The sequence below is a fragment of the Acartia tonsa genome, chromosome 2 (genome assembly GCF_053477335.1).
Source record: "Acartia tonsa isolate MP-2025a chromosome 2, ASM5347733v1, whole genome shotgun sequence".
NCBI lineage: Eukaryota > Metazoa > Arthropoda > Copepoda > Calanoida > Acartiidae > Acartia > Acartia tonsa.
Window position 1 is genome coordinate 54,813,325 of NC_137261.1, and position 11,858 is coordinate 54,825,182.

An 11,858-nucleotide genomic window follows, 5' to 3' on the forward strand; every position below is an offset into this window, starting at 1 on the left:
TTGGTATTTCCGCGTGAGATAATGTGTATATTGTAAGTAAACCGGACGGTTTTCTTTATTTTTTTTAAAAAGAATCTATAGAAAACCTGTCCTATAATGAACCGGACGTTATTTTTTATGTTTTTTAAGTAACTTGTCCCAAGGGGAACCCCTGTTCAATTTTTTTATAACTCTTGTGAAATATGTGGAAAAAGATTCTCTGATATTGGTGTTTTGGCTATACATATTTGGAAAAAAATAGACCATTCTCATGTAATTTATGTGGCAAATCACTTTAACTTTTTTCGATATTGTCAAATAAAAAAAGTTTGGTCTGGTCAATGTTAAAAAATTTTTAACATATAATCATATCTATCCAATGCCTAATATATTCTACTAAGACATATAAAAGTTCACTACTCTAAGTACCTTAACTCTTTAAATACACTTCATAGAACTATCCCTTTTGTCGTTTTAGATATAAAATATTTAGTTCAAAAGTAAAAATTTCAGTAAAAAAATATTAGAATATGGTAGTTGTTTTTGCATTTAAACTCTGTTTCAAATAAGATTTTAAAACTCAAGTTTTAGGAGAATCCTTTATTCCAGCTAAATATGAGAGTCAAAAATTTGAAAATAACAATTTCCCCCTCTAAATTCTAAAAATATTCGATTTACTCTAAAACCTTTGAAAACCCTTATTTTACCCCCCTCAAAAAAAGCTTGGACGTCCCTGCTAGCATAGCAATATATTTTTGGTTTTATATTCCTTCCAAATAATATTTTAAGTTCAATATAATCAATCTTTATAGGTCATCTTGAAATAAAACAAAAAAATGTAATACTAGGAATGCGCAATTTAATTATCAAAAAATCTGGGAAAATATTGAGGAGATTATCACAGCCAGAGGAGGGAGAGAAGGATGGAGGGGAGGATTGTTGCCACCAGGGCCATGGTGTTTAGGGAGGGGGCGGAGTTGCAGAGGTCCCCCCGACACATACACATGAACACCTCACGATGTTGCTCCTCAAGAAAAACATTTCCACACCTGACAACAACAAAAAATAATATTAATGTTAATACCCAATGGTTTATCTGTACGTCTTTTATAAAATTAAACCATTTAAGAATCAGTCTCATTCGAAACATGTTGATTTAGTTTTTATACAAATTCATCTTCTAAACATTTGATATTTTTATAAGGTAAAGGGGTTTAGACTCTAGCAACTCTATAAAATGTAAAAAAGGTAAGTATGCTCATGTTTAAAATCTTGCATTAATCTATTTCGCTGTATCTTAAAGACAATAATTTTCTAAATTGTGTAATTTCCATATATATTACTAGCGGTTGCTCCCCTAGCATCTAGGAGCTCTAAATTCGAAAGGATATGGAAGGGCAGAAAAATAGGTTAAAACCATACAAAGACTTAGTTATAAAAATAAAAAATAGCCTCAAACCATTTCAGGGCCTATACAAAACTTCCCTCTAAAGGAGAACCATATCGGTTCAGTGGTTAGCGAGATCCTTCCCTACAGACAAAAAAGGTTAGTACTTTATATAATAGGATAACTAGAATTAGATTAAAAGAATTTTTAATAGTTATTTATCGCATCGTATTATAGACAGCTTTCCGCAGATATTAATATGAAAAATTATAAGATCAAATCAGTTTTGCTTCCCCCGATGGGCCAAAGCCCGGACTAATAAAACTGTTAATATTCATTGAAAATTATCTGTACTACTGTGCTATACATGATATTTTAGAATGGCTGAGAACAGCGGATATTAATCTGTTTAGAAGCCAAACTGGAAAATTAAATGGGGAGGTAGGTTGTGCTAAAATTCCGTAAGTGTGAGTTTTAAGGCTTAAAAACAGTAGTAGAACTATAATATTCAGTAAATATAAATATAAAATTTTGTCTATAGTTCTATTCAATAAGGAATATACATATTTAGTAATATTATCGTTCTACTACTGTTTTTAAGCTTTAAAACTCACACCTTTACGGAATTTTAGCACAATCTACCTCCCCCTTACACAAAAAAAAAATAAGTGACTGTATCTCTGATACTGTCAGACAAGTAATCAAAACCTATGAAAAACAGCTGTAATTTAACAAACTAGCAAATGATTAGATTTCTATACTTTTTTCGTACCCAACTACACTATAGGTGATTGTGACCGTCAGTCTCTTAGTCTCTCATTATGTCTGTCTGTAATGCTACGTTGGTCCGTTTTTTATAGGTCCATAATCTTTTACCACAAGAATTTTTGCAAAATAAGGAGAATAGTTGTTTCTCTCGTCGTATTTTAAACAGCTTTCCGCGTATGTAGAATGTACAATTATAAGATTAAAACCAGTTTTTTTAGCCCCGAAATCCCGAAGTCACGGGCTAAACAAACTGGTTTTAATCTCATGATTGTATATTATTATATTCCTAAAAAACTGGGTATAATACGATGCTAGACAGTTTTTTCGTATGGATGAGAACCGGTTCTAATCCTTAGGATATTGATAAGTTTCGAAAAGGGGGGGGGGTTTAATGCAACCATCTCGTAATCAATGTATAAATGGCACTTAAAATTAGATTTTTTATATGAAATTTTGCATGAGTAATCCTTGGTAGGTCTATTCTCCCTAAATCGAACAAAAATATGAAAAAGTAACGGCTAACGGCTCAGCCGTTTAGCCGCTTTTTTGGCTATTTTTAGGGCAAATCTGTCATAAATTACGTTTGTAAACGTTTTAGAGCGGGAAAGAGTATTATGTTGAGATAGGTTTCGTGGTGGATTTAACTTCAAAATAGCTTAAAAATGGCTATATGGCTGAGCCGCCAGCCGTTAGCCGTTACTTTTCCAACGTTTTGTTCGATTTAGGGAAAATAGACCTACCAAGAATCCTACTCATGCAAAATTTATTCGAATTATATGTAAGTGCCATTTATACATTGATTACGAGATGGTTGCATTAAAAAAAAAACCTTATTTAGGTTACTTTTTTTGCTATTTTTTCTTTTCTCAATTCTCTTGGTGGTTGGCCATACTAGTGGTCATAATTTTGAATAGTATCGCTATTTTTGGCTATAATCACCCTTGTAAGACTGAAACAAATCAACTTTTCCATAACCATAAATTATATGTCTACAAAAAATTGTACTTAATGTAAGAACTATAAATTAATTAATTCATTGATATCCCATCATATAAAGTAGTAAGGTTTTTCTGTCTGATGCTTAGCTTTCAATAGCTACTTCTACGATTAAGTTCTCCATTTTAGAGAAGCATCAAATAGATCCCAAAATGGTATTACACTATTTTATTTTTTGTTTTCTATACCGATATATTTCTCTTTTAAAAAGTAGCTTCTCAGAGGTCATGGGAAGGTGTATAATTATTTTGGGGGAGGGGTAACACGTCCACCACCCACCCAAGAGAATTCGCCCCTAGAAAATAGATCAACTAAAACATAAAATCAACCCTTTTTGATTACATCATAATATAGAAACTATTTGCTAGACAGCCCCACAGGAAGTACCAAAAATCCAAAACCCTACAGGGCCAAAAGGGATAATTGCATTAAGTGCATTTCAGAAAATTAATTTCAAGCCTAAGCTACATGTAAACCAACAAACATATATAATTTTGTATTACAATAAATAATAAACAATTAGACTTCAAAAAGGGGGGGGGGGGGGGGGTTAATGCAACCATCTCGTAATCAGTGAGCAAATGGGACTTAGAATTCGAATTTTGATCTGAAATTTTGCATGAGTAATCCTTGGTAGGTCTATTTTCCCTAAATTGAGGAAAAAGTTGGAAAAGTCACGGCTCAGCCGTTAAACCATTTTTAAAACTATTTTCAAGGCAAATCATCACGAAACCTATCTCCACATAATACTCTTTGCTGCTCCAAAACGTCTTCAAACGGTTTTAGCCGCTAGTTGCTGATACTATAAATCTAAAAATGTTTTTTCTTTTTGTATCATATGATTTGAAGCAAAAATATGTTTCAAAAAGTTAATTGCTTCATAATTTATGGCAGATTTCTTTTAAATATATGCCCTATAAATGTAGTTTAAACCATTGAACAGGATAAAATATGCGGTTCACTAAATGCAAGTTTAAATGCATTTCGTGCAACTACCCCATTTACCTTTCTTGTCCATCACTAGGCCCTCTGGCCAGACAATCCCTTTCCGTTGCCAGATCAAAGTTTTCAATTGTGTTCTTGTCATTTCCATCTAGAACCTTTGAACACCATCCTGAAAAATAAATCATTTGCCAGTATGGCTCCGAAACCGATTATTATTCGCTGGATTAGAACCGGTTGTAAGCCATACTGAACAATCATGTATCGAATCGTACCATATCCAGATTTTATGAATATAAAAATGTACATTTTATAATAACCCCCAGATTCGATACTCTAACTCCCAAGGATTTTAGGTAAAGTATTATCCAACAGACAACCAACTCTCACTACTAGTGTCACATGCAGGACATAGCAGCAGAAAGTACTATTTATAACGTCTCTAGTATGCTGTAGATTACAATTAGTGGTTGTAACGTTTAGACACTCAACTTAATAAATAAACTAATTAAAATTCATTAAAAGTCCCCATAGTTGTTGAGCCAACAAATAAAAAACGTTATTAGTAAACTTTAGGGACTAGTGTAATAAACAGCTATTGTCCCCGCCATCCCTGGGATTGCTATACTTTACCTGAAGAACATGGAAGCTCTGAAATAGGATTTGAGTGTGCCTCAGTTAGGGCCCCGGGTACTTTAGATTCGGGGGTTATGAACGGGTCCCGACAATCACCTTTCTCGCCCCGGGAACGGCAAACATAGCACCTAAAACAATAAATCATATATCCTTGAAATAAAGGAACAGTTTTTCTGTCTGTCTGTACCGAAAGATCTCGCTAACCACAGAACCGATGGTTCTCATTTACAGTGTAGCTTTTCATAGGTCCTGGGAAAGTTCAAAACTATTTTGGGGGAGAGTATTACCATTATCCCAAGAGAAATTGTCCCTAGAAAAAAAGATCCCCCAAAGAAAATTTTTAAACTATAATATAAGGTGTATAGATTGACTAAGAACAATAGTCAGAGAGAAGGGATAATTACCTTCTTTGTGTAGTTTGACTAAGAACTATAGCAGGGAGAAGGGATAAGGGGGGGGGAAGTTTTGCCACTTTCGCGTAATCCGTGATTATTAGGCTAGGTATTGATGTGAGACTATAGGTTATTTGGGATAAAAGTTTACTTTTGGGTAGTACTTTACGTATATTTAATCATTTTTTGGATAGGTCTCCAGGTTCAGGTGCTGCAGGCTGGAAGGTGGTTTCTGGACAGGTAAAAAATTTTTAAAATTTTAGTTTGAAGAGTTAGAGATCAAATTATAAAACAAAATATGCATCTTTATGGATATTATTGACATATCAGAAGAAAAAATTAAAATCAGCCTCCAGGTTCAGGTGCTGCAGGCCCCCAGGTCCACTCTGGACAGGTAAAAAACCAAGTTTTTTATTTGAAGAGTTAGAGGTTAACTTATAAAACAGAATATGTATATTTTTTTTATATTATTGACATATTTGAAGAAAAAATTAAAATCGGCCTCCAGGTTTTGGTGCTGCAGGCCTCCAGGTCCACTCTGGACAGGTAAAAAACCAAGTTTTTTATTTGAAGAGTTAGAGGTTAACTTATAAAACAGAATATGTATATTTTTTTATATTATTGACATATTTGAAGAAAAAATTAAAATCAGCCTCCAGGTTTTGGTGCTGCAGGCCTCCAGGTCCACTCTGGACAGGTAAAAAACCAAGTTTTTTATTTGAAGAGTTAGAGGTCAACTTTTAAAACAGAATATGCATATTTTTTGATATTATTGACATATTTGAAGAAAAAAATAAAATCGGCCATCAGGTTCAGGTGCTGCAGGCATCCAGGTCAACTCTGGACAGGTAAAAAAATAAAAAATTTTATTTGAAGAGTTAGAGGTCAACTAATAAAACAGAATATGCATCTTTTTTGATATTATTGACATATTTGAAGAAAACATTAAATCGGCCTCCAGGTTCAGGTGCTGCAGGCTTCCAGGTCCACTCTGGACAGGTAAAAAATCATTTTTTTTATTTGAAGAGTTAGAGGTCAACTTATATAACAGAATATGCATCTTTTTTTTATAATATTGACATTTTACAAGAAAAAATCAAAATTAGCCTCCAGGTTCAGGTGCTGCTGGCCTCCAGGTCCAATCTGGAAAGGTAAAAAATCAAAAATTTTTATTTGAAGAGTTAGAGGTCAACTTATAAAACAGAATATGCATCTTTTTTGAAATTATTGACATTTTTGAAGTAAACATAAAATCAGTCTCCAGGTTCAGGTGCTGCAGGCCTCCAGGTCGAAGGTAATTATCCCTTTTCCCTGCTATAGTTCTTGGTCAATCTACACAACGAAGGTAATTATCCCTTTTTCCCTGCTATAGTTCTTAGTCAATCTACACAACGAAGGTAATTATCTCTTCTCCCTGCTGTAGTTCTTAGTAAATCTACATAACAAAGGTAAGGGGGGGGGGGAAGTTTTGCCACTTTCGCGTAATCCGTGATTATTAGGCTAGGTATTGATGTGAGACTATAGGTTATTTGGGATAAAAGTTTACTTTTGGTTAGTACTTCACGTATATTTAATCATTTTTTGGATAGGTCTCCAGGTTCAGGTGCTGCAGGCTGGAAGGTGGTTTCTAGACAGGTAAAAAAATTTTAAAATTTTAGTTTGAAGAGTTAGAGATCAAATTATAAAACAAAATATGCATCTTTATGGATATTATTGACATATCAGAAGAAAAAATTAAAATCGGCCTCCAGGTTCAGGTGCTGCAGGCCTCCAGGTCCACTCTGGACAGGTAAAAAACCAAGTTTTTTATTTGAAGAGTTAGAGGTTAACTTATAAAACAGAATATGTATATTTTTTTATATTATTGACATATTTGAAGAAAAAATTAAAATCGGCCTCCAGGTTTTGGTGCTGCAGGCCTCCAGGTCCACTCTGGACAGGTAAAAAACCAAGTTTTTTATTCGAAGAGTTAGAGGTCAACTTATATACCAGAATATGCATATTTTTTATATTATTGACATATTTGAAGAAAAAATTAAAATCGGCCTCCAGGTTCAGGTGCTGCAGGCCTCCAGGTCCACTATGGACATGTAAATAATCAAATTTTTTATTTGAAGAGTTAGAGGACAACTTACAAAACAGAATATGCATCTTTTTTTATATTACTGACATATTTGAAGAAAAAATTAAAATCAGACTCCATGTTCAGATCCTGCAGGCCTCCAGGTCCACTCTGGACAGGTAAAAATTAAATCTTTTTATCTGAAAAGTTACAGGTCAACTTATAAAACAAAATATGCATTGTTTTGGATATAATAAATGTACTTGAAGATAAAATTGAAATAGGCCTTCAAGTTTAGGTGCTGCATCTTTTAACATATTTGAAGAAAAAATTGAAATCGGCCTCCAGGTCCACTCTGGAAAGGTAAAAAATCAAAAAAATTTATTTAAAGAGTTAGAGGTCAACTTATAAAACAGAATATGCTTCTTTTTTATATTACTGACATATTTGAAGAAAAAATTAAAATAGGCCTTCAAGTTTAGGTGCTGCAGGCTTTCATTTTCAGGTATTTTTGCTTTTTTTCTAATTTTTTTTCCTATTATGAGGTTTTAAAACATGGTAGGTATCATATACATTGATACTTTTTTATATGGACAGTGACACTTTTACCTGGATCCTGGTGAACGCTGGTTGTTGCTGGCCAGGTGAAAATCTCAAATTGTTATTTTGGAATTTAGAAGAAAGAATTTGAAATAAAATAAGGTTCAAATATAATATTATAGTGAAATTTAAGGACCTGGAGCCTGTCTGGACACACATTTTGAAGCCTTACATGATCAATTCTACTATATTATCTTATTTTAACCATTTTTTATATACATACCTTTCATCTAAATTCAAAAATTACCTTTCTGGATATTTTTCTTCAAATATGTCAATTATTTAAAAAAATGCATATTCTGTTTTATAAGTTGACCTCTAACTCTTCAAATGATTTTTTTTATTTTTTTACCTGTCCAGAGTTGACCTGGAGGCCTGCAGCACCTGAACCTGGAGGTCGATTTTAATTTTTTCTTTAAATATGTTAATAATATCAAAAAAGATGCATATTCTGTTTTATAAGTTGACCTCTAACTCTTCAAATAAAAATAAGATTTTTTACCTGTCCAGAGTTGACCTGGAGGCCTGCAGCACCTGAACCTGGAGGTCGATTTTAATATTTTCTTCAAATATGTCAATAATATCAAAAAAGATACATATTCTGTTTTATAAGTTGACCTCCAACTCTTCAAATAAAAAACTTTGTTTTTTACCTGTCCATAGTGGACCTGGAGGCCTGCAGCACCGGATCAGTAATATTTGACATAATATTATTTAACATAAATTCATTTCACATAAAACATTTGACATAAAATCACTTCACATAAAGGTACATTTGACATAAAAACATTTGCCATAAAGGTACACTTCACATAAAAACGTTTCACATAAAGGTACATTTGACATAAAGGTACATTTGACATAAAGGTACATTTGACATAAAGGTACGTTTGACATAAAGGTACACTTGGCATAAAGGTACATTTGACATAAAGGTACACTTGGCATAAAACATTTCACATAAAGATACATTTCAAAGTCTACCCGAGGTTGTCATTTTTTCCCCCGAGCATGGCAACCGGTGAACAGAATCTCAGTTCTGCACCACAAGCCTCGCACGACTGAAGTTCCCATGTCTATACAGTCATATTTATATGAAAATATTTTTAGAAGATTTTTGAATTTTTTTTTGAAGATTTTCCATTTTTTTTAAAGATTTTAAAAATTTTTATTTATTATTAAAAGAAAATCTTCAAAAAAAATTCAAAAATCTTCTAAAAATATTTTCATATAAATATGACTGTATAGACATGGGAACACTCAGTCGTGCGAGGCTTGTGGTGCAGAACTGAGATTCTGTTCACCGGTTGCCATGCTCGGGGTACCTTTATGTGAAATGTACCTTTATGTCAAGTGTACCTTTATGTGAAATGTACCTTTATGTCAAATGTACCTTTATGTCAAGTATACCTTTATATGAAATGTATCTTTATGCCAAATGTACCTTTATGCCAAATGAGTTTATGTGAAACGTTTTTATGTCAAATGAGTTTATGTCAAATGATACTTTATGTCAAATGTTTTATGTGAAATGAATTTATGTGAAGTGATTTTATGTCAAATATTACTGATCCTGCAGCACCTGAACCTGGAGGCTGATTTTAATTTTTTCTTCAAATATGTCAATAATATAAAAAATATGCATATTCTGGTATATAAGTTGACCTCTAACTCTTCGAATAAAAAACTTGGTTTTTTACCTGTCCAGAGTGGACCTGGAGGCCTGCAGCACCAAAACCTGGAGGCCGATTTTAATTTTTTCTTCAAATATGTCAGTAATATAAAAAAGAAGCATATTCTGTTTTATAAGTTGACCTCTAACTCTTTAAATAAATTTTTTTGATTTTTTACCTTTCCAGAGTGGACCTGGAGGCCGATTTCAATTTTTTCTTCAAATATGTTAAAAGATGCAGCACCTAAACTTGAAGGCCTATTTCAATTTTATCTTCAAGTACATTTATTATATCTTATTATATCCAAAACAATGCATATTTTGTTTTATAAGTTGACCTGTAACTTTTCAGATAAAAAGATTTAATTTTTACCTGTCCAGAGTGGACCTGGAGGCCTGCAGGATCTGAACATGGAGTCCGATTTTAATTTTTTCTTCAAATATGTCAGTAATATAAAAAAAGATGCATATTCTGTTTTGTAAGTTGTCCTCTAACTCTTCAAATAAAAAATTTGATTACTTACATGTCCATAGTGGACCTGGAGGCCTGCAGCACCTGAACCTGGAGGCCGATTTTAATTTTTTCTTCAAATATGTCAATAATATAAAAAATATGCATATTCTGGTATATAAGTTGACCTCTAACTCTTCGAATAAAAAACTTGGTTTTTTACCTGTCCAGAGTGGACCTGGAGGCCTGCAGCACCAAAACCTGGAGGCCGATTTTAATTTTTTCTTCAAATATGTCAATAATATAAAAAAATATACATATTCTGTTTTATAAGTTAACCTCTAACTCTTCAAATAAAAAACTTGGTTTTTTACCTGTCCAGAGTGGACCTGGAGGCCTGCAGCACCTGAACCTGGAGGCCGATTTTAATTTTTTCTTCTGATATGTCAATAATATCCATAAAGATGCATATTTTGTTTTATAATTTGATCTCTAACTCTTCAAACTAAAATTTTAAAATTTTTTTACCTGTCCAGAAACCACCTTCCAGCCTGCAGCACCTGAACCTGGAGACCTATCCAAAAAATGATTAAATATACGTGAAGTACTAACCAAAAGTAAACTTTTATCCCAAATAACCTATAGTCTCACATCAATACCTAGCCTAATAATCACGGATTACGCGAAAGTGGCAAAACTTCCCCCCCCCCCCCTTACCTTTGTTATGTAGATTTACTAAGAACTACAGCAGGGAGAAGAGATAATTACCTTCGTTGTGTAGATTGACTAAGAACTATAGCAGGGAAAAAGGGATAATTACCTTCGTTGTGTAGATTGACTAAGAACTATAGCAGGGAAAAGGGATAATTACCTTCGTTGTGTAGATTGATTAAGAATTATAGCAGGGAAAAGGGATAATTACCTTCGTTGTGTAGATTGACTAAGAACTATAGCAGGGAGAAGGAGAAGAATTAATGTTCTTACATTCCAATCCATTCTAAAATAATCATAAAGAAATAAGTAAAAAGACAAAAAAATAATTCAATACAAACTTTTGTCTGCTACAAATTGTGTTTATTTTTCTTGATTGTTGTCTGCTAGGATCATAACTAATTCAGTGGCAATTGTGCGCTAGTCCCTAAAGTCAATCAGAACCAGCAAAATCCTTCACAAACATTTCATATTGAATATTAGATTCATTGTCCTATCTCTAGGGCCCTATAATTGCGCCAACCTTAAAAGATTTTGTGTGAGAAAAAAACACTATCTCCCTATAGTAAAAAAATCAAAATACAAAAAATGCGAGTTGAATAGTTATTTCTCGCATCGTATTATAAACAGATTTCCGCAGTTATAGAATGTACAATTATAAGATTAAAACCCCCGAGATGCCGAAGGCACGGGCTAAAAAACTGGTTTTAATCTTATGATTATACATTTCTATATCCGTAGAAAACTGGTTGTAATGCGATGATAGACATAGTTTTTTCTTATGATGGATGAGAACCGGTTCTAATCCACCGGTTTCGAATAAATACGAGAAAATATTTTACGTTACCTGTAGTTATAAAATATGTGTATTTTTATATTTTTATAAAAATTCTTTAAGCAATAAACATCTAATCTATTGTCTAAATTCTTATTTCACTTAAAACATTTTTTTTTCTGAAAAAAAAATAATTATAGTATTCCATTATATAGTAAGGTTTTTTGTCTTATGTTTTATAGGATTTCGTTAACTGCTCATTGATATCTCCATTTTATGGAAACTTATTATATGGTTTTAGGCTTTTCAATTTTTATATCTAAGTTTAGATTTGGTCTATTTTTCTACTTTTCTTTCGAATACACTGATCCAAGATGCTATGAGAGTAACCGCTAGTAGTTTAAATGGCACACTTCAAATACGTTCCTCCATGGTTAGGGTAGGGGGTGGGGTAAAGTCAAAAGGGGGAAGATTATTGATATATTAG

The 11,858-nt window shown here is 32.8% G+C and overlaps 1 protein-coding gene and 1 long non-coding RNA gene across 2 annotated transcripts; one reads left to right on the forward strand and one right to left on the reverse strand.

The window, feature by feature from the left end:
• Positions 1–773: 773 nt before the first annotated feature.
• On the reverse strand, positions 774–11,558 carry LOC145312183 (UPAR/Ly6 domain-containing protein rtv-like). The gene is made up of 5 exons (XM_080151372.1): positions 11,444–11,558; positions 10,808–10,882; positions 4,706–4,836; positions 4,136–4,244; positions 774–1,028 (listed from the first exon to the last, which is right to left on the reverse strand). The coding sequence occupies exons 2-5, from the start codon at positions 10,879–10,881 to the stop codon at positions 878–880; spliced, it is 465 nt and encodes a 154-aa protein (XP_080007498.1). The 5' UTR covers position 10,882; positions 11,444–11,558; the 3' UTR covers positions 774–877.
• LOC145312870 (uncharacterized) lies at positions 7,306–8,448 on the forward strand. Its single transcript, XR_013877153.1, has 2 exons — positions 7,306–7,460; positions 7,645–8,448. It is a non-coding gene; the product is annotated as an uncharacterized LOC145312870 (long non-coding RNA).
• Positions 11,559–11,858: the final 300 nt, after the last annotated feature.